This window comes from Panthera onca, chromosome A3 (genome assembly GCF_046562875.1).
Source record: "Panthera onca isolate mPanOnc1 chromosome A3, mPanOnc1 haplotype 2, whole genome shotgun sequence".
Taxonomy (NCBI): Eukaryota; Metazoa; Chordata; class Mammalia; order Carnivora; family Felidae; genus Panthera; species Panthera onca.
This window is the reverse complement of record NC_138341.1, coordinates 63,884,789-63,907,956: the sequence shown is the minus strand read 5'-3', so window position 1 is coordinate 63,907,956 and position 23,168 is coordinate 63,884,789. Positions and strand designations below refer to the sequence as shown.

The following is a 23,168-nucleotide window of genomic DNA, read 5'->3' as shown; positions in this document are numbered from 1 at the left end:
ATATGTAAACAAATGAGTCTAGCTGAGTTCCAACAAAATTTTATGGCACTGAAGTTTGAATTCCATAAAATTTTCCAATCAGAAAATGTTTGTTCCAACCATTTAAAAATTTAAAATTAATTCTTAGTTGGTAACTCTACAAAACAGGCTGGATTTAGACTGGGCAGATTTTCCTATTCTTTGTTTCAACTTGATTTTTGGTTTATTTTCCTTTTTCTAGTTTAGGTAGAAGGTTAGACTATTGTTTGAGCCCTTTCATTTTTTCTAATGTAGATATTTAATGCTATAAATGTCCTATTAAGTATTGGTTTAACTGTATCCCATAAATCCTTATGTAATGTACTTTTCTTGTACCTATAATTTTATTTATTTATTATTTATTTACATTTGTTTATTTCTGAGAGACAGAGACAGAGCATGAGCAGGGTAGGGGCAGTAAGAGAGGGAGACATAGAATCAGAAGCAGGCTCCAGGCTCTGAGCTGTCAGCACAGAGCCCAACGCAGGGCTCAAACTCAGGAACTGTGAGATCATGATCTGAGCAGAAGTTGGTTGCTTAACCGACTGCGCCACCCAGGTGCCCCTAATTTTACTTATTTTTTAACGTTGATTTGTTTTTCAGAGAGAGAGAGCAAGCTGGGGAGGGGCAGAGAGAGGGGGAAATAGAGGATCTGAGAGCAGAGAGGCTGATGTGGGGCTCAAACCCACGAGCTGCAAGATCATGACTTGGGCTGAAGTTGGATGCTTAACCAACTGAGCCACCCAGGCACCTCAATATTTTTAATTTTGTACTTTTTCATGAGACTTCTTTTGATGCCTTGGCTATTAGGAGTGTGTTAATTTCTAAGTGAAGATTTTTTCCATTTTCTTTGTTACTGATTTCTAATTTATATTATTGTCTGAGAACATATTTTGTATCATTTCAAATTTGTTAAGGTTTATTTTTTGACCCAGGGTATGGTCTTAATGAGAGATTAAAGAGACCATGCATTCTACTGTTTTGAGGTGTAGTGCTCTATAAATATTATCAGATCCCATTGGTTTGTGGTATTATTGATTTTTTTTTTTTTTCTATAGCTGGGCTAGTTAGCTCTCTTGTAGTTCTATTAATTCCTGAGAACAGGGTTTTCTAATTAGAAGGATGTGAGGTATACTTTTTTTTTTTTTTTTTAATGCATGATAGTGATGGGTCAGTTGGGCTCCTATCCACAACATTTGAGGCCAAAGAGACATAGAGGGTTGCTGCTTTTTGCTAATGTTTGCTTAATGCAGGCTGGGCATGGTCCTTAGGGCTCTACTGCACAATGTCCACAGTGTCTGTTGCAGAGGAAGAGAGGCACTACTTATGTTGTGTGAGTGCAGGGAAGGACAGTCTACAAGGCTCTACCCTTTGGTCTCCAGAGTATCTGGGAGAGAGGGAAGGAGAAGTCAGTGCTCAGTAGTACAGGCTGGGCATTGACAGGGCTCTGTCTCATAATTTCCATAATGCCAGTGGAGAGGGTACTGCTTTGTTAGTGTGGGGTTGGTCTTTTGACAGGGCTCCACTTTAGTCTCGTCAGTGCTTGGTGGGGAAGGGTAGGTGTGCTCCCTGGTTAACGCATGGTGGTGACACCTGACAGGACTCTACCCCAGTTTCCACAACCCCTAGTGGGAAGTGGGAAGGGTACAGCTTCTTTCATGGTGTTCACCTAAAGTACAGCAGGTTTAGGAGACAAGTGTCCTGAACCGTATACTTGCCCTCCTGCTGATCCACTGTTTAAAGACAACAGGCTTTTCCTGGACTTTTTTGTGTGCACAGTGTTGTTTTCCAATTGTAGATTGCATTGTGGCCCAGGCTGGGATAAATAGGCACCAAAAAAAAAGGTGGTTGGGATGAGACTTGGGGCTGGGTCATTCTGTGTGTTCTAAGGTCCTTATCCAGTCTGCCTTCTATTCTATAACTTTCAGAATGTTGTATTAATTTTTGTCTAAAATCTTTAGTAGTAATTAGAAGGAATAAAGTAGAATGTACTTACTGTCGTGGCTGGGACTAGATGCCCCTCACCTTCATTGTGAAGGCCTCACCTGACATGAGATTTTTCGTTCTGAATTTAAAAATGTTTCTTGTCATCTTGTGTTTTTTTTCCGATGAGAAGTTAGCAGTTATTCTTATCATTGACCCTATATATAATGTGTCCCTTCTGGCTTTTAATATTTGCTTTTTATCTTTGGTTTTCTAGAGATAGTTGTCTTTATGTTTATTCTGCTTTGGGCTCATTGAGCTTTTTTCATCTGTGGGTTGGTAATTGTCATCACTGGAAGTTTCAGCTAGGATTTGTTTCATGCCTCAGTCCCTCTTCTCTGAGATCCAAATACATGCAGTTAGAATTGTCTACCTTCTCTCACAGGCCTTTTCGGAGGCCCTGTTCGTTTTTCAAATTAGTCTTTTATTTTGCTGTGCTTCATTCTGGTCCTTTGCCTGGTCTCTACCTATTTAACCAGTGGATGTTTAACTTCATTTATTGTATTTTTCCATTCTAGAAGCATTTTATATTTTCCATTTCTCTGCTGAGTCTCTTGATCTGTTCACTAATTATGTTTAACTTTATATTTAATTCCTTGAACATACTTATGTAGTGGTTTTATTGTCCCTGTTTGATAATTTTACCATCTGGGTCACATCTATTTCTCTTCTTCTCCTAGTTATGGGTCACAGTTTCCTGTTCCTTGTGTGTCATAAAAGTTTTATTCGTTGAATATCGTGGCTGCTAGTCAGTTCTTGAAACTCCACATTTTATTGTATTTCTTTAAAGAGTACTGACTTTTGTCCTGGTAGACAAATGATTTATTGGTGGTTCAACTTGATTAGTCATGTCTTCACTTCATTTAGGCTTTTTGAAGGCTGGACTAAGGTAAAGATCATCTGAAACTGTAGCCTTTATCAATCTGGGTGTTTTCCTCTCCTCCAGAATCACAGCCTTGTTTTCTCTGTGTGATAAGTTCCTTCATATATTTTGTCCAACTCTATTGTTTTGTATTCATTTCATGGGCTTTTCACAGCAGGAGGGGAGATCTGATGCCCATTATTCATGGCTAGAACTAAAAAGGGTATTGGTATTTTTCATAGCTTCCTAATTGACTCTGACATGCATTCAAGGCTAATAACTTGCTCAGAATTCAAGGTTTCTCAGCAGCACCACTCTGGGCTTACTGAGCTGGCTGTCCTGTACACTGTAAGCCATCTCTGGCCTTTATCTAGTAGATGCCAATAGTACTTCCTCCCAGTTGTAGTACCCAGAATGTCTCCCGAAATTGTTAAATGTCCTATGGAGCACAAGTGTCCCAGGTTCAGAAACACTATACTGACTAGGATTATTGTATGCCTTAAGCCTCTGCTACTAAAAGTCTGCTGTGCCAACCAGCTGCACTGGCATCACCTGGAGCTTCTTAGAAACACAGAATCTAAGTCTTATCTTAGACTTTCTGAATGAAACGTGTATTTTTCATGTTTGTTATTTTTGAGAGCGAGAGTAAGACAGAGGATCCAAAGCAGACTCTGCACTGACAGAAGAGGCCAGTGTGGGGTTCAAAACTCACAAATCGCAAGATCATGACCTGAACCAAAGTTGAGGCTTAACCACCTGAGCCACCCAGGCTCCCCTGAAATCTGTATTTTAACAAGATCCCAAAATGATTTGTACACTTTTTCTAATGCTTGAAATACTATGCCATAGACCAGAAAGCTTTTTCGTAAAGAGCCAGATGGTAAATATTTTGGGTTTACAGCCTAGCCTTTGTCAGAAACAATTCAACTCTGCCATTGCAGTATAAAAGCAGCCATACACAGTAAAATACAAATGAGTGTGGCTGTGTTCCAATCAATCTTTATTCACAAAACAGGCAACTCACAACATTTTACAACCTATGCCATAGACTATCTTGCCCAAGCAGATCTCTCAGTAAGCCGAAGACAACTGGTGGTTAAATCCTTAGATGAGGGCCTTCCCATTTGATATCAGTTGTTGCTTAAAGAGAGACTAGGTACACAGACTTCTCTAGTGTGTAACCAACCTTGAAATTTTAGTAGCTTGACTTCTGTTCTTACCTGGATGGGGATATCGTCTACTTCTACATGTAAGTTATTATATATAAATGCTACTTGTTAGCTAACTAGTGGCTCTCCTTCTTTAAAAATCTAAAATTTGATGGCGTATTTCTTTTTCTTTGTGGGAGAACAACGCTTTAGGGGGCCACAGGAGTAATTATTTTGCCTTTAGCAAATAAAGCTGACAAAATTTTTTTTTAAAGTAGGCTCCACACCCATGTGGGGCATGAATTCATGCCCCTGAGATCAAAAGTCACGTGCTGTACACCCTGGGCCAGCTAGGCACCTCTAAAGCTGAGAAAACTTTAGGACAATTGGGATAGTGTGTCTTTATTAGCTCTCAGGCAGTAAAGAGTAGCTTAAAGTTAGTTATTTGACTTTCAATGATTTCTTCTAAGTAGAAAAGTTAAAGGGCCTTCCTTCAAGACCTCTATTTTGTTTTGTATACCTTATGTAGAAGGTAATTACTTCTTGCCTTCTAAAACTGCATCCTGAAAGTGACTTTTAGGGGGGTAAAAAAGGCTCTTTGAAGAATGGTGGTTTAGAGGTCAAGAAAGTAGCTATTGTGAAGAATGATGGTATTACATCAGATGGTTGAAGATTGAAATATTTTGCCTTGTTTTTTAATTTTTTCCTTCTAAGTTACTTGATAAATAGTACAAGGACAGGGCAGGGCAGGTCACCAAAGTGAAGCAGAAACAGAACAACTCGTAACCAGTTAAGATTAAAGCAGGAAACTGATTAAGAGCTCTGGCTAAAAGGAATGGTGTAAGAAATTCCTGGAACTTGCATATATCAATAATATTCAGTCTACAGTGGTTGGTATGTTCCCAGAGCTTTCTATGAGACATGCCACAATATCCACCCTGGGGCAATTTCCTCTGGTTGTGAACAGCCAATTCCTTTATCCAATATATGGCATGTAGGTCAGGTAAAGGGTTCCATGTCATGATAAAGGTTGGGAATGACTATTTTTATTTTTTATTGTAGTAAAAAGTAACATTAAACTTAACCGTGTAGTTTAGTAGTGCCAAGTATATACACACTGTTGTGCAAAAGATCTCTAGAACTTTTACATCTTGCAAAATTGAAACTTTAGACCCACTACACCAACTACCCTCTACCTTGGCAACTACCTTTCTGTTTCTGTTATTTTGACTTCTTTAAATATTTGTTAGTGGAATCATAGATGTCCTTTTGTGACTGGCTTAATTTGCTCTTCAGAACGTCCTCAAGGATTGATCCATATTGTAGCATGTGGCAGGCTTTCCTTTTTTTAAGGCTGCATAATATTCCATTATATGTATATATTCTTTATTCATCTGCCCATAGGAATCTGGGTGCTTCTGCCTCTTGGCTACTGCCTCTTGGCTAATAATGCTATGATGAACATGGGTGTACATATATCTCTTCAAGACACTTGAGTTCTCAATATATACCCGGAAGTAGGATTGCTGGATTATATGGTAATTCTACTTCTAATGTTTTGAGGAACTTCTGTGCTGTTTCCCATAATGGCTACACCATTTTACAGTCCTCTGAACAGTACACAAGGGTTCCAATTTCTCTGTATCTTCACCATTTGTTATTTTCTGTTCTTTCGATAATGGCCTTAAAGGGTAAGATGATATCTCATTATAGTTTGATTTGCATTTCTCTTGCAATTGGTGATGTTGAGCATCTTTTCATATGCTTTCAGAGAACTGTCTATTCAAGTCTTTATGTATTCTGGATACAAATCCTTTATCAGATAAATGATTTGCAGAATTTTCTCCCAGTCTGTGAGTTGTCTTTGAATTTTTTAAATGATGTCCTTCAATTATGTAAACTTTTATTTGCTTTTGTAAGTTTGATATTATAGAGAACACTTTACCTGACCCTAGATCACAGATTTTCTCCTGTTTTTTTTTTTTCCTTAAAGTTTTAAATTCCAGCTATATTTACAGTTACAATTTGGTTCTGGTCAATTTTTGTACAAAATGAAGTAGGTCTAAATTTATATTTTTACAAGGATGTCCAGTTGTCTCTGCACCTTTGTTGAAGATTACCTGAATTGCCTTCGTACATTTGTTGGAAACCAATTCCTCATGTATGTGAGAGTTTTCTTCTGGACTTTCAATTCTATTCCACTGATCTGTATGCCTGTCCCTGTGCCAGGACCATACTGTCTTGATTAGTCTAGCTTTGTGATTAGTTTTCAAATTGTGAAGTATGTTTTTCCACTTTGTTCTTGACTGTCAAGGTTGTTTTAGCTATTCTGGGTCCACTGCATTTCCAAAGCCTGATTGGATTTTGACTGGGACAGTGTTGAATCTATAGATCAGTTTGGGGGAAAACTGTTTTTTTGTTTGGCTAAACAATAACTGCCCTATGTAATCACCGCTCCTTGTGGGAGTTCTAGGCTCTGAATTCACATATATCAGGCCCTCCGTGAGACAGGCTCATTCCAGAAACTGAATTCTAGTAACAGCTGATTCTTCTTAGAAATAGGTATTTTGCTTCTTGCTTTATGGAATTTCACAAATACCTGATTTTCTCTGAGTGTATTCGGAGGTTTATTTATAATGATATCCTCCTTCATACCTCCACGGGTGGACAGCTTGACGCTGCTTTCCAAACAGTGTGTTCTAAGTCCCCACCAAAGAACAAGGGTCATGTTGATCTTCTTGAGTCTTTGGCAACATCCTCTGACAAATTTTGTTGTATGCTCCTAGGCATTCCAGTTTAACACTGCAAAACTGTAATCTGTGGAGACTTTTTCCTTTTTGGCTAGGAAATGAGCATCTTTTCTTGGATCAACATTCAGGACAAATAAGGATTTTAACCAACTTTCTTCTTAAGGTCTGTTATTGGGAGATGTCATTCTCTGGCATCCAGGCAGGAGGCTGCTGGACAGAGGCTGCTCTGTGGACGTGCAGCACTGCCACCAACATCTCGCTCTGCTGCCACGGCTGCCTCAGAATCACTAATTATTAATAACCAAAAAGCTTTCTAATCGTGACTATCTTGCCCACATAAGATTTGTCTTGCCAAGAAAATTCAGGTTTCATATTTCGTTGTATTTTTAGAGGACAAATTATAAGATGGCCTATTGCCTGATTTAAAAGAACCAATCAGTTTAACTAGATTTGGGTTGGTTAATGGGATAAGTACTTCATAAAAAACTTCTCAGGAAGGATATGCAAAAAATTTGTTCATTTTGTGTAACATGTTTTATTTAGAACTCTTAGAGTACACAGTATAAGGATAACTCAAACCTAACACAATATATATACTTTTCCATAGGAAAGCACAAAGAGAAGACAAAAGTACTGTGAGTCTCAAATTCTGAATGAAAGAAACCGTTCTCCACAAAAACCCAGCTCTATACAGTTCCCAAATTCACTTTACAAACCATATCAAGATTTTATCAGTCCGTATATACTCGACAATTCAAGATCTTCATCTTGGTATACATATACTTCTCCAACCGGAATGGAGGTCAGAGACTCTACTCTCAGTGAAGAGACAGTTACCGACGTGTATTATTACGGCTTTATTGTTCTTTTTCTTTTGATTTTAGTAGGTCTTACTTTATACTTTCTCTGAAGATATCAAATAAAATCCTTTTGATAATTCTTAAGGTTGCCAGTTCTTCACAGAAATGTTACATTCTTATTTTAGGATTTCCTCCCAGACATTTTCAAGGTAATTGGCTTGTAAAAAGAGAATACAATTTAACAAAGTCAGTTTGTGAACATTCTAAAAATTAAGATTGCTTTATTGTAGAAAACAGTGTCATGATACAGTTTGAAAAATAACTTTTTTTGATCAAAGGAGCAATTTAAAAAACAAAATGTCATTGACAGGGACAATTTTACCCTTTTTGTTTCTTACCACATAGAATAACAGAAGTAACAAAAAGTTTTGGATAAGCTGATATACTATATGCTTATCTATCTTCCAAAGCACACTATTAAAAGCTAGGCATATTTTATGAAATTTGATTAATGATTTCCTTACCTTACTACAATATGGGCATTCACCAAATATGATGTTAAAACTCTGTCTACTAGTCAACAGTCCTCTCAACCACTGAAGATTTTAAAAAGAGAAGAAAAAGGGAGCAATGTCAGCATGATTACACATTACAGATACTCTAAATTCATTTCCTTTATGATTACATATATTTTTATTCCAAAAGATTTACCTTCTTAATTTTCTTTTACAAAAAGTAAGGGGAACATTTCCTGGCCAATACCAGACTAGTAGTATGCTGAATAATAAGGGGAGACCACCACGAATTTCGGGATCTATACCACTGGTTTATAGCCAAATTATGGGCCCCTTTATGCATTTTCTCAACATCCAAAATAGACACAAAAATAATGTACACAAGTCAATGGGGTTCACAGACTTGACCTGAAGTCATTAATTACAAATTAAGAACTCTTGCTGTAAAAGATACTGTAAGCTCGTGAAAATTTAGGTCTCAATTCTGGTCTTAATCACCAATAGTGGGTTAATTCTCAATCCACTAATTATAAGCACGAGGCAGTCCATTTTTAAAAATTAAATGAATATTCACTATTATAAAAGAAAGCACATGTTCCCTTAAGAGTATCTCTATAATTAGACCTGGTATTTTGTGAGTTTATAGAAGGTGAATTGACATCTCTAAGTTCTCCATTCTTAAAGTGCAGGTAACACCAACTGCTTGTAATCACAAAAACAAGAGGTGATATTCAAGAAGACTGAACGCACTATACAACTGAAGGTGTTTCATATATACATGCATATATAATCATGTCAACTGTGCCCTAAGATGAATGCTATAGAGATCAAATGACTATACACAGGAACGAAAGCAGACTTCACAGAGAGTAAATAATAAATAAAATGTCACTGAGAGTGCTGTGACATATCCAGATCACAAAATGCATTTTTCTCAATATCAAAAGATTATTACATTTATTCTATACTTAAATATACTTTGAAAAGTAACAGACACTCATTAGTGCCAGTTCCCTTTCACCTTATTGCTACCACTACTACTCCCACTTGGATGAGTGACAGTTTGCACTGTGGTCACATGAGATTTTCACTGAAAGATTCCAATGTAGCATCAATTTGATCTGTTATGCATCAGTAAGCAGCCCATGAATATATTCTGGATACATTTTCTCCCTTCCTAGGATACTACTTTAGGACATTTATTCACTCATTAGTGACCAGGATGAAGAAATGAAAGCACACGGGCATCTGGAAATGGACTGGTAAAGAAGCTAATGGAAAAAAGAGATTGCTATTCACTTCAACAGATTTTGGATTCTGTATATTTCAACATGCAGACTTGCTAGGTCATGGTAGCCAAAATAGTCTTAACAGCGTTATTTTTATTGTTTACCTCATATAAGCATATTTGATGGAAAGGCTGTGCACATTGGGGATTATCACACACTTGATCAGGAATGGCACCATCAAGTTGATATGAATAACAAATGCCACAATCCATAGAAAAATCCTTCAAAAGAAGAAATATTTATAAGCACAAGTGTTTAAAACACACAAGGTAATATAAGAAAGAATAATATGGGATAGACAAGATCAAATTTTCATACAAAGTTTTCATAAAGGTAACTATAGCATTATTTACAGAAAATACAGTTACATCACTACTTAACCCTTTAGAAAAGCGATTTGTAAGAGTGCTTCCTTTTGCATCCAGTAAGTGATACACACAGATATACTAAAAAACAGGTTCTATTTGGGGCTTAAATTTCCCACATTGTACATCAATATTATGCCAGTGTAATATATAAAGATACTAATTGACATTAGCTAATGATTACTAAACTTCAAAATTCTTTAACTAAAGGAAGAAGACAAAAACATTCCCATCACTTTAATAGTCTACAACCTCTGCAACTTTATCAAAACTCAATCCCAAGTTTATCATTTTTGCAACACAGTGACATCTATTCATTTTCAAAAACTGTACTGCCATCCTTCACAAAATCCATCAAGCTAATTAAAACTTTATTTCAATCATCCATAAGCAGATAGTATTAGAATATCCAAACATCTCATTAGCTACTTTGGACCTTTCCCCCTATTTTTAATAATAAAGATGTCTGTCATTAATCACTTCATTGCTACAAAGACCATGACAAAAGTATCCTTAAACCACTAATCAAAGGTTAACAAATTCTTTGATGCTACTGTTGCTTGCAGTTCAGAAGTCTGTTACAATATTCTTCCAATTCCCTCCCTTTCAGCCTCATTTTTCTCTGGTGTCTAAAAGAAGAACATTTAACTTTCATTATGCTATGCTGTTTGGAATATCAAAGCACTCATAAAACTTACAGATTTTTCCAGGTTAGTGCGAGCTGGAAAATCTATTTCTAAAACATCTTTCAAATTTTGTAACAGACTATTTTCTGGATCCCTAAAAGCATGAAAAAAAATTGTTATTAAATTTGCAAAATAATAGAAAAATAAATATTGTGTTACAAAAAATACCTACCACAAATGTATGTTCCTGCTCAGCTTAATTCCAAGAGGTTTTACCACTTCAGAGATTAAAAAAAAAAAAAAAAAAAAACGTTTAAAAATGTAGTGTCTGCAGCTCTCGCTTTGTAAAGCCACATTTAGCACAGAATTTTTTTTTTTAACTGAGATATAATGGGTATATAATATTGTATTGCTTTTAGGTGTACAACATCATGATTTGGTATGTGTGTGTATTGCAAAATGATCACTACAAATTCAGTTAATACCTATTACCACATGTAGTTACAAATTATTTTCTGATGAAAACTTCTAAGATCTCTTAGCAACTCTGAAATATACTCTCTTGTTAAAACACAGAATTTGCTAATTATTTGACTGGAAAATCTAAATCATCTACTTAAAAAAACACAAAAGTACACAGTTCAGAATGATGAAACATTTTCATTTAAAATAATTACCATATGTTAATATTTTAGAATATTTTAACAGTGAAGACAAGAATTTTAGGACTGTTAAAAACATTTAAATAGGAGATCTCATACCATGGTCAGCTCCAAGAAAGCAGCACTCGGGAAGCATAGTAGGATGCTTGGGGTCAACCTCTATATGTATTGAAGCATTATTCCCTAGAATAAAAGAACATTAAAGCAGTATCTGGGTACTTACAGGAAAGATTAGCCAATGTGTTATGGGTTTCAATAAATATATAAATGTATTTATTTATAGAATATATTTATAAATATAATTTTATAGTCTAAAAGAAATGCACTTTGAAATTATGATTATGAATAAAGATTTGGGGATCCATCTAAAGTTTTAAAATACAGAGTCAGTCCATTAAGTTAATTGATTTCTAGTGAAATTCTGGTCAGAATTCTATTTTAGCTTAAATAAAAATTTTTTATAGAGTGATAGATCTTTAATATTAAAAGAAATCACAAGTTCAAGAAATAATTATCAAAGTGACTTCCATAACTTTCTTGGAAAGCACAATTATGGTCAGATGTAAAAAGACCAGCATACAATAAATTATGATTTGAGTTTTATGGAGTTTTATCGAAACATTTTCTATCAATAATCACTTCCAATGAAGTGGACTAAACGCTCCAATCAAAAGACAGAGGTTGTCAGAATGGATAAACAAAAGTTAAGACCTATCTATATTCTGCCTACAAGAGACTCATTTTAGACTTAAAGAGAAATATTTACTACACAAATGGATGTCAAAAGAAAGCCAGAGTAGCAATACTTATACTGGACAAACTAGACTTTAAACCAAAGACCGTAACAAGAGATAAAGAAGGGCACTATATCATAATAAAGGGGACAATCCAACAAGAACATCTAACAATTGTAAATATTTATGCACCCAACATGAAAGCACCCAAATATATAAAACAATAACAAACATAAAGGAACTAATTGATAATAACACAGTAATAGCAGGGAATTTTAACATCCCACTTATATCAGGTATCCAAATCAGCAAGGAAGTAAAACTTTCTGATACTCCATAGAGAAAACCCAAAAGACTCCTCCAAAAAACTGCTAGAACTTATATATGAATTCAGTAAAGTCACAGGATACAAAATCAACATACAGAAATCTGTTGCATTTCTATACACTAAAAATGAAGCAGCAGAAAGAGAAATTAAGAAATCAATCCCACTTACAACTACACCAAAAAAAAAAAAAGATACCTAGGAATAAACCTAACCAAAGAGGTGAAAGACTTGTACTCTGAAAACTATACAAAACACTGATGAAGGGAAACAGTGATACAAAAAGATGGAAAGACATTCCATGCTCATAGGTTAGAAGAATGAATATTGCTAAAATGTCTTTATTACCTAAAGCAATCTACACATTTAATATGCAATCCCTGTCAAACTACCATTAGCATTTTACACAGAGTTAGAAAAACAACCCTGGTATTTGTATGGAGCCAGAAAAGACCCTGAATAGCCAAAGCAACCTTGAAAAAGAAAAGCAAAGCTGGAGGTATCACTATTCCAGACTTCAAATTATATTACAAAGTTGTAGTGATCGAAACAGTGTAGTACTGGCACAAAATATAGATCAATGAAACAAAATAGAACACTCAGAAATAAACCCATAACTATATGGTCAATTAATCTTCGACACAGCAGGAAATAATATACATTGGGAAAAAGACAATCTCTTCAACAAATGGTGTTGGAAAAACTGGACTATTTCTTACACCAAACATAAAGGGATGAGAACATCCCTTTGACGGTGGCTGTAGCAACTTCTTTCTAGAGATGTCTCCTGAGGTAAGGGACACAAAAGCAAAAATAAACTATTGGGACTTCAGCAAAATAAAAAGCTTCTGCACAGCAAAGGAAATGGTCAACAAAACTAAAAGGCAACTTACAAACTGGGAGAAGATATTTGCAAATGACATATCTGAGAAAGGGTTAGTATCCAAAATCTATAAAGAACTTATAAAACTCAACATCGCAAAAATGAATAATGCAGTTAAGAAATGGACAGAGGACACGAACAGACATTTTTCCCAAGAAGACATGCAGATAGCCAATGGACACATGGTCAACATCACTCTTCATCAGGAAAATACAAATCAAAACTTATCTTGATGAACACTGAGTAACATGGAACTGTTGAATCACTATATTGTACCCCTGAAACCAATATTACATTTTATGTCAACTGAAATTTAAATATTTTTAAAAAACATTTTCTGAATTCTTTTGCTCATTGTGAAGCTTTCCACTTCAACAACAGACTCAATTCACATTAAACTGAAACTGTTCGTTTAATAACAAACAACTAACCTAGTTTATAAGATCTAAGAAAAATCTATTTCTACTTGGCACTAGATTCTTTCATAAGTTCTATCTATACTGGAATATTGTATGGATTTCAGAAGTTTTACTTTTAAAGGCACATAGTATAACTGTATAAGGGCATTTGGATTTTATTTTTACAGTAAAAAGGACTTAATAAATTCTACACACCATAACATTAACTTTTGGTTAAGTTTGACAACAATATGAACACAATTATTACAGATCTGACAAAAAGGTAATCAAGTAAAAATGATATATAAAACATAAAAGTGCTATAATCTCATTTGCTTATACATTCTTTACCATGAACACAAATCCCATATTAGCCTTTAGCTATGTCATATACTAATGGCCTCACTTAATAATGAGTATATTATTAAAAAAAAAAAAAAAAAAAAAATGAGTATATTATTTAATATATCTCAATTAGTTTGCTGAAAACTTGGTCTTCAAAAAGCATATCAGTGCCTGAAAGGGGATAAAAAAGAGCTATAGGTAAATACAGAGAAAGTGACTAAAAAGCAGGTTGTTTATGCTGAACAATGAGCAATATAATAAAAGTATATTTAATCATTACCTAATTAAAATAATTATTTACATGGGGCTATGAAGAAAATAAATTACTACACTATTTTGAAGAAAATATTTTCATTCTTAATATCTATTTGTTCACAAATATACCATTATTTGGTCAACTATTCAAAATTAAATACGGATTAAACTTTTTAGACTAAGTAACAATACTATTTGTACAACTGCTATACAACGGTATCTTCCTTTTCTCATAATTACATGTTACTTATTTTCTCCCAGATAATCTATTATGCCTGGGGAGAAACCATAAAAATTGCTAATGTGGATAGGACTCACAACAGAATTTCATAATATCTTTCAGAACATATGTCTTTTAACAATATATTTATTTAGGCTAAAAAAAAAAAAGAGAAGGGAAGACACAAATAGATATCATATGATCACCTAACTACACTATTTACTGTAAACTGAAACATAGTTTAAAACATCTAAAATCTGGAGAGGCTGAACTCAAAACTGACTTCATATATGGCTTGCTCATAATGAAAATACATAAAACTAATTTTATAATAAGAATATGGTAATGTTGCAGGGGTATTTACAGTTGTAACACATCTTATTCATTAATGTCACATATATTTATAGTAAATACTTAAAATATATTTAATTATTATTTTGTGCTTCCTGTTTACTCTTCAGTGGCATGTATGGCCCACTTCAGATCCTTTCATCCTCTAAAGTTCATCAGAAAATATTCCCAGATCTGTTGATATTAATCTTGTCTAGTTTCATGGATGAAGATTTCATTATTTCTAACAGTTTCTTTTTAAAAAATTTTTTTTCTTAGTGTTTATGTAATTTTGAAGGAGAAAGACAGCGCATGAGTGAGGGAGGGGCAGAGAGAGAGAGGGACAGAACCCAAAGTAGGCTCCAGGCTCCGAGCTGTCAGCACAGAGCCCAGTGCGGGGCTTGCACTCACAGACTGTACAATCATGACCTAAGCTGACGTCCAACACTTAACCGACTTGAGCCACCCAGGTGCCCCTATTTCTAACAGTTTCTTTTCCCAAATAATGGAAGTACTGAAAAACCTGTTCCACTATTTCTGAGCTACTAACAGCTGATTATACAGGATCTCTGAATGATACTGCCATTGGATCATCACCTTTTATAATGAAACACCTTAGTACTTGCCCTTTCTCCTGAAATATTTACATTCAAATACATAGGGCTAAATCAGAGCTTATTTGACTTCATGCAAAAAAAGTCTCACCTAAGGGTCCAATGTCCTCTTGAGCTCCATTTTCCTTAGTAATACAAAGTATAATCCAACATCTAAACAAACAAAAAGCCTCCTTAATCCCTTTTCCCTACCCAGTGCAATCCTGCGTGCTGTTGCACTCCTTGTAGGTTTTTCTGGCTCCAGTACCCAAGTCTTCTCGTCGATTTCATCCATAACATCCCAGAATGCTTTCAGTGATTCTAAGGCTGCCAAAAACTGACCGTAAATGCTTATTAAAGAGCTCTGTGAAAGACAGATAAAAGCAGAGTAAGTTGAATGACACTCTTATCAACAACAGATAATTTTTCACTTAAAATATCATTCAATTTAGAAATTTTAAGCTCTGTTTCACTTCAGCTAAAACTACCCTAGTAAACAAGAGTCAACTAACTGTCCCTGCTTCATAGCTCTTCACCTCCATTAGCATTAATAGAATTTTCTGACTGTCATTGGGACTGTGCATCTTACCAGGAATAGTTTCTTTTTTTTTTAATTTTTTAATGTTTGTTTATTTTTGAGAGAGATCACAAGCAGGAGAGGGGCAGAGAAAGAGAGAGACACAGAATCTGAAGGAGGCATCAGGCTCTGAGCTGTCAGCACAGAGCCCAATGTGGGGCTCGAACTCATGAACCGTGAGATCATGACCTGAGCCAAAGTCAGATGCTTAACCGACTGAGCCACCCAGGTGCCCCAGGAATTGTTTTCTAAAGACCATATTTATTTTTATTATGATGTATTCTGTACTGTATTTATAGAATAGTAACTACTAATACAAGATGACATGTGTGTACTTTCTTAATGAATATACTATATACATATTGAGCATAGAGTCTATACAATTTTAATATGAAAGTTGTCAAGTTATCTAGTTTGTGCAGTTATCAAGTTAAATGCAGCACCACTTGTAATTTGATTACACATTATTAACTTTACAGACTTAATTAGGCAAAGAGTATAAAAAGGTTCTACATATATTTTCTCTACAAGGTTTTTATTGATTAAATTCAAATAATAATGGAGTACATTTTTTTTTGTAATATAGATCTATTAATGAGAATAATGCATCTTTCGGTAGGAGGGGAATAATGTTTAATTGGGGCTGAAAGTAGTGTTCCCTATTAACATAATCAATTGCAAATGTTTATCTGTTAATGCCTGTAATGAAACTTTACATATGTCATCCCTAGAAATGTCTTTTCTCACACACAGGTACTGTGTGGAGCATCTAAGCACTGCCAAATACTGATATAAATCCAGAAGCACTGGATTTAATAGAGACTATTCATTACTAGGAAGGCATCTGTGAATTCTATGAGGTTCTTTTTTTTTTTTTTTTTTAGGTAAAAAATCAACGTATATCATATTAGTTTCAGGTGTACAGAATAATTCATTTGTATACACCGTAAAACAATCACAATAAGTCTGTCACACTATAAAGTTTTGAAAATTTTTTTCTTCCCTTGTGATGAGAACTTTTAAGATTTACTCTTTTAAGATTCTATTTTCAAATATGGAATACAATATTATAGATTAGGTTTAAAATTTCTTCTGAGGCTAAACTTTTAGCCAACGTCTGAATTCAGTTATTTCAGACAATATTCTATGGGAATTAACTTAAATACATTTTCACTAATGATAAGAACTAAAGTCATTACTGATTTTAAAAATCAATTTATAATTACTTTCAACTAAAGAGTTTCTCATAAAGTAGTATGTTTAAATGATACCAATACTTACTAAATATTCTATATAAAAAGCCATCAAAACTAAAAGTTTAAGAATTAAGGATCTTATTGTTTCAAATAAGCAAAACACATTTAAAAAAAATCACTGGAAATTCTACCAACATTATTTATCCAAAAACAGATACAAGACAACAATGTAAGAATACAGTATACCATGAGTGAGATGAAAAGGAAGTACTCACTTCCTTTAAGGTATATTTTGTACTCATATGTACTTAAGGAAAACCCATTTCATCCCATCACTTCAGTCAGGGTTCACACTTAGATGATTTCATGGCTCAGTTTCACAAAGCTAGTTTCAACTCTTCTAACCTTCTATACACAGGGGAAAAAAGTAAGAGTAGTAATGAGAGCTTAATACCTGCAAATAACCTTTTAGGATCCCTTTTAGCATACCTGTTCTCTTCCAATATGCTATACTTATCTATAAATTTAGATGCCAGAATCCGGAAATCAGAAACCAAATTTCCAAGTTTTGTTTTGACTTTACTATGGGCTGCACTTTATCTCCTCTTTCATTAAATGTGCCACAATTCTTTAGCTATGCAAACAAGAAACCAGCTGGGATCCCTGCAGATTGTTTTTTACACCTAATAAATTCATTAACTAAAGACCTGATTCTATTTTTAGCAAATTTCTTGATAACTCTATTTACCCTAGTATTTTTATGTACTATTAGGATAACCCCCTTAAAAAAATAAACAAGTCCTTGCAGAGGACAGTAAAAAGTATATAAAATAATGCCCTTTTTCTTGTTTCCATATCCAGACATGCCATCACTATCTTCTAATACCCTACTGTGGAGTACCCTATCTAAAATGTAACACTGAACATATCAGTGTGCCTCATAAAACCATTTAAAACAACCTACTAACTGGTTTTTCCCCCTCTAGTCACATTCCCCTAACTCCCATTATTTATATTGCAATTAAGTTGATATTTGTATTCTGTAAACCTGATACTACCATTTCCTGGTTTATAACAAAACAACTTAAGTGCAGTTCTCAGTGATATTTTTTCTTTGTAATACCACCACTTAATGACAGCAACACAAACTCCAAAAGCTATTCAATAAATATTTGTTTAAGTAAATTGAAGTCAACTACTTGATATAAAAATAATCATTTATGACCTTCATCATTCTATTTATTAAGGCTACCGTTATTTACAAGTAGTTTGCAAATTATGTTTTATGTTACTGATTAAAACCCCAGTTCTTTATCGTGGCTTGCAATTAACATTGTTTAACATGTATACATAGATATGTTTACACAGAGTAAATTGAAATACTTTCCATGGGTATATTTACTGCTCCAAGCTTCAGTAAGCACCCTCTCTATACATGATCATTCCCAAGTTTCTTTAGGCCAAACAGACAACTCCAGAACTGCTCAACCATCACTATGTAGATAATCTCCACACTGCTAACAGACTTATTGCTCCACCCTAATCTCATGATCTTCCCAGAGAAATCCAACCTCCTAGGTCCACGTCCCCCACCCCCCAGGTGACAGGGGATACTACCTGCCCTATTGTGCAAACCAGAAATCTAAGCACAGATTACTAGTTAACTAGATCACTCAAACAACCTTGTAACTAAATTTTCTTCCTTTAGTCACAGTCTCCTAAAACTCATTATTTACACTGCAATTAAATTGATTTTTGTATTCTGCAGATGTGATACTATAGTTTCTTTGTTTATAATAAGATATTGATCATCAGATACATATACAATAATCCAATTGCTGGACGGTACGTTGATTTTTTAATAGCTTTACTCAGATGTAAGGGATATACAAAGAACTGCACATATTTAATGTGTACAAGTTGATGAATATGAGCATGTGCGGTACAACCTGATACCATCATTACAATCAAAGTAATAAACCTACCCAACACTTCCCCAAAGGTTCCTTGTGTCTTTTTCAGGGGGTTTTCAGCGGTTTCAGTAACATAAGCTCTGTCTACCCTCTCAAGTTTTGAAATGCACAATACTGTATTGTTAAGTATAAGCATTATGTTGTACAGCACATCTCTAGAATCTGTTCATCTACCAGAGCTGAAACTTTACACGCACTGAACAACAACAACACCCTTCCTCCACCTTCCAGACCCCTGGCAACCACTACTGTAGTCTCTGTATGTGTGAGTTTGACTAAGTTAGATACTTCATGTTAGAAACATGCAATATTTGTCCTGCTGTGACTGGTTTATGTCAGTTGGACATAATGTCCTCTAGATTCATCTGTATTTTTGCAACTGGCATGATTTTCTCCTTTCAGGCTGTCTGTATATACTATCTTTTCTTAAATACCACATTCATTTGTTGATAGACACTGGGATTTTTTCCTGTCTCTTTGCTATTGTGAATAACACTATAATGAACATGGAGGTACAGGTAGCTCTTTGAGATTCTGATTTTAGCCCTTCTGGATATATACTCAGAAGTGGGATTGCCAGGTCATACAGCAGTTATATTACTTACTTTTTGGAGGAACATCCACACTGTTTTCCATTGTTGCCATACCATTTTACACTCCCACCAATAGTGTACATACAGGGTTCCAATTTCTCCATATCCTGTAACACTTGGCATTCATTTCACTTTTTTTTAAAATGTTAATGTTTGTTTATTTTTGAGGGAGAGAGAGACAGAGACAGAGTGCGAACTGGGGACAGGCAGAGAGAGAGGGAGACACAGAATCTGAAGCAGGCTCCAGACTCAGCTGTCGGTACAGAGCCCGACGTGGGGCCCAAACTCATGAACCGTGAGATCATAACCTGAGCTGAAGTCAGATGCTTAACTGAATGAGGCACTCAGGCACCCCGTTTTTTTGGTTTTTAATAGCCATCCTAACAGTTGTACAGTGGTATCTCATTTTAGTTTTGATTTGCATTTCCTTGATAATTAATGAAGTTGAACATCTTTTCATATCTCTGTTGGCGATTTGTAGGTCATCTTTGAAAAAGTATCTGTTCAAGTCCTTTGCCCATTTTCTAACCAGGTTATTTGTTTTTTTTGCTGCTGAGAGGTTTCTTATGTATTTTGGATGTTAACCCCTTATCAGATACATTGTTTTCAAGTATTATCGTGAACTCACTAGGATGACTTTTCATCCTGCCGATTGTTTCCTTTATTGTGCAGTAAGTCCCTTAGTTTGATATAGTCCCACTTGTCTCTTTTTGCTTTGTTGTCATTGCTCTTGGTGTCATAATCAACAGATCATTATCAAGACTAATGTCAAGAATTATTCCCCCTATGTTTCTACTAGGAGTTTTATACTTTCAGGTCTTATATTTAAGTCTTTATTTTGAGTTAGTTTTTGTGTACAAATGCAAGGTAAGGGTCCAATTTCCCTTCTTCATGTGGATATCCTATTTCTCAATACCATTTGTTCAAAAGACTCTTCTTTTCCAAAGTCAGTACCATAATGTCTCTTTCCTTTCTCTCCATTTGTAACTAGATCTATATTTTAAAAATCTATAATTACCTATTTCACTGTAAACCCAAGAAAAGTTAACCAAAAACCAAAATAGCCACACAGTATTTTCACAGTGACATCTTCCATTTGAAAGGAGCAATGTCCACTTCTGGCATGCCTGACTGTAAACGGGGTTCTACTTAACACAGTTCTACTTAAAACTAATTCTGCATTTTGAACAGAAAATGAAAGATCCAAAGAAAATGGCAGTAAGAAAAAATACAATAACCCTGAAACTAGAAGTCAGTTGGTAATTACAGAAGTAGTAAATTTTAAATCCTAAAAGTCATCATGAGATTTTGCTAGTCACATGAGGTACATTAAAAAAAGCCAAAAAAGGTGAAAAGTGGGACACAAACATTTATCTTAGAAATTTCAATGAACTTAAGAGGTAGACATTAAAACTATTACATCAGTAAGCTATCTGAAAAACTAACAGATTTTTCTCTAACTGCTTCTTTTATCCATTAAATCATTCACAAACTCTTACTCCTAATTGATTTCCCTACTGAAATTGAAAAAGAAACATTTATAAATCCTATTTCTAACAATGTCATTAAATATTCTATATACATAAATGCCAAAAGAGCACACTATAATATGACCTAAATTAATAAAAGTTAAATATTTTGCAAGTTTTCTAAAAAATGTTCAAAAATAAAAATTGCCAAGTTCTTTTTTTTTTTTTCTCATTTTATTTTAGAGCGTGTGAGTGGGGGGAAGGGACAGAGAGAGACAAAGACAGAGAGAATTCCAAGGAGGCTCCAGGCTCAGCACAGAGCCTGAGGTGGGGCTCAATCCTACAACCTCAGGGCCAAGACCTGAGCCAAAATCGAGTCACATGCTCAACTGAATGAACTACCAAGGTAGTTTCCCATCTCACCAAAGCTACCATTTTAAGGTTTTGGGGGACTTTTTGAGGTGGGGGGTAGGCAAATTTGCAATGTGCAAAATAAATTTAAAATTGAATCAAAGAAAAACTCAGGAAAAAGTAAGAATACTAATATTAAGAGGTAACATTAAAATAAAATATCAAATGTCGGTGAAGATGTAAACAACCTAAACTCTCATATGCTGCTGAGCATGTAAAATGGCACAACCACTTTTGAAAAGATCAGACACCTTCTTAAAAACTAAATCTATTCCTATCTTAAGACCTAGCAATTCCACTCCAACAGAAGTGAAAAGATATGCCCATAGAAAGACTTATACAAAAACGTTCAGAACAGTTTTATTCAAAGAGCAAAAAATCAGTATAAGTCCAAATGTCCATTAATAAAAGATAGAGTAAACTCCAGTATATTCATGTAATGGACTACTACTCGGGAATAAACAAAATAAAAATTGTGACACATGTCACAACATGGATGAATTTCAAAAATATGCCAGGTGAAATGAGGCTATCTACAAAGAGAACACAGTGTCCACTTCTATTTATATTAAATCTGGTACAGACAAAAATAAAGCATGGTTCAGAGAAATCAATACAATAGGATTTACTGGGAAGAGATAAAAGAGCCAAGATAATGGTAATGTTCTGCATCTTGAAAATGGACTGCAGGAGTATATTCATTCACAGAAACTTATGCTACACTTAGGATTATGCATTTCATTGTTTCCAAATTTTACCAACACCTAAATTCTAGTTAATGCAGACATACTGAAGGATTTTGGAGAAAGATCTAGGACACCTGCAAAATATTTTGAAAGGCACCAAAACTCAGATACACTGATGAATGGAGAGATGCACAAATGGAAAGGTAAGTGACGAAGCCAGAATAGTGAATATTAACTGTGGAATCTAAGTGGTGGATATAGGAGTATATTCACCATAAACTCTTTCAATGTTTTGTGGGTTTTAAAATTTATAATAAAATAATGGGGGGGGGGGGCGGGGAGGGATAATTACGTAACGTGTAAATTATTCATTGTAACTGAGAAAGTTAAGTTTGTTGAATTAGGTTAGACTAATCTTTCATTTTTTTCAAATATTCAATAACATTTAATTCTTTACAGCTACATATTTAGATAACATATTTAGATAACGTATTTAGACCCTCTCCAAAACAAAATAAGAATAGGTCTTCCTAGACAAGAAGCTCACTGTATAAGGCAAGTTATAATCTTTGAAAAGTCTGTAACAGATATTCTTAACCAGAGAATCAGAAGCTTGGGTTAAAAAAAATACATCTTTATTTTCTTTAAGTAAAATTTAGCACTTATTTCAACTACAGATACAAAAAACAAAGAATATAAATAATATCAATACCTTTAACTTTCTATACAAGTAAAATTATATTGCAATCACCTAGGGAAATTGAACACTAATATCTACAGTCCATTGTCAGTCATTACTTTTTAATTAATCTTGGTTCAATGCAGCCTTGGCATTTGGACTTCTAAAAGGTCCCCAAATGATTCTAATGTACAAAGTTAAGAAACAATGATAGAACAATGAAGAATAGCCATCCTTGTCATAGTCTGACGCTTATAGAATCATATTTCTAAAAGATTTAAACAATTCATGTAGCAAGAGACAAAGAAGGGCATAATGACAAAAGGAACAGTCCAACTGGAAGTATCTATGCACCCAACATAGGAGCACTTAAAAATATAAAGCAAATATTAACATACAAGAAAGGAGAAACTGATGGTAATACAAGTAGAGGACTTGAACACCTCACTAGCATCAAAGGATAGGTCATCGAGAAAAAAAAAA

General features: G+C 34.6%; 2 protein-coding genes across 12 annotated transcripts in view; one reads left to right on the top strand and one right to left on the bottom strand.

Moving 5' to 3' along the window:
- The window catches only part of VRK2 (VRK serine/threonine kinase 2), a 103,833-nt gene extending 96,133 nt beyond the window's left edge, over nucleotides 1-7,700 (top strand). For all 6 annotated transcript variants that reach the window (XM_060605339.3, XM_060605333.3, XM_060605381.3 and 3 more), the window contains one exon: nucleotides 7,369-7,700. In XM_060605339.3, the coding sequence (XP_060461322.1) occupies nucleotides 7,369-7,671 (303 nt within the window). In that variant the 3' untranslated portion in view covers nucleotides 7,672-7,700. The remainder of the gene's footprint in view (nucleotides 1-7,368) is intronic.
- FANCL (FA complementation group L) overlaps nucleotides 5,983-23,168 on the bottom strand; it is an 86,269-nt gene continuing 69,083 nt past the window's right edge. For 5 of the 6 annotated variants that reach the window (XM_081795281.1, XM_060605414.3, XM_078444499.2 and 2 more), the window contains 7 exons: nucleotides 15,315-15,465; nucleotides 11,118-11,201; nucleotides 10,589-10,634; nucleotides 10,429-10,510; nucleotides 9,470-9,586; nucleotides 8,086-8,157; nucleotides 5,983-7,778 (listed from right to left, as the gene is read on the bottom strand). In XM_081795281.1, the coding sequence (XP_081651407.1) occupies nucleotides 7,743-7,778; nucleotides 8,086-8,157; nucleotides 9,470-9,586; nucleotides 10,429-10,510; nucleotides 10,589-10,634; nucleotides 11,118-11,201; nucleotides 15,315-15,465 (588 nt within the window). In that variant the 3' untranslated portion in view covers nucleotides 5,983-7,742. Of the gene's footprint in view, nucleotides 7,779-8,085; nucleotides 8,158-9,469; nucleotides 9,587-10,428; nucleotides 10,511-10,588; nucleotides 10,635-11,117; nucleotides 11,202-15,314; nucleotides 15,466-23,168 lie in introns of those variants that run through there. The other variant, XM_078444502.1, reaches the window with a different exon arrangement.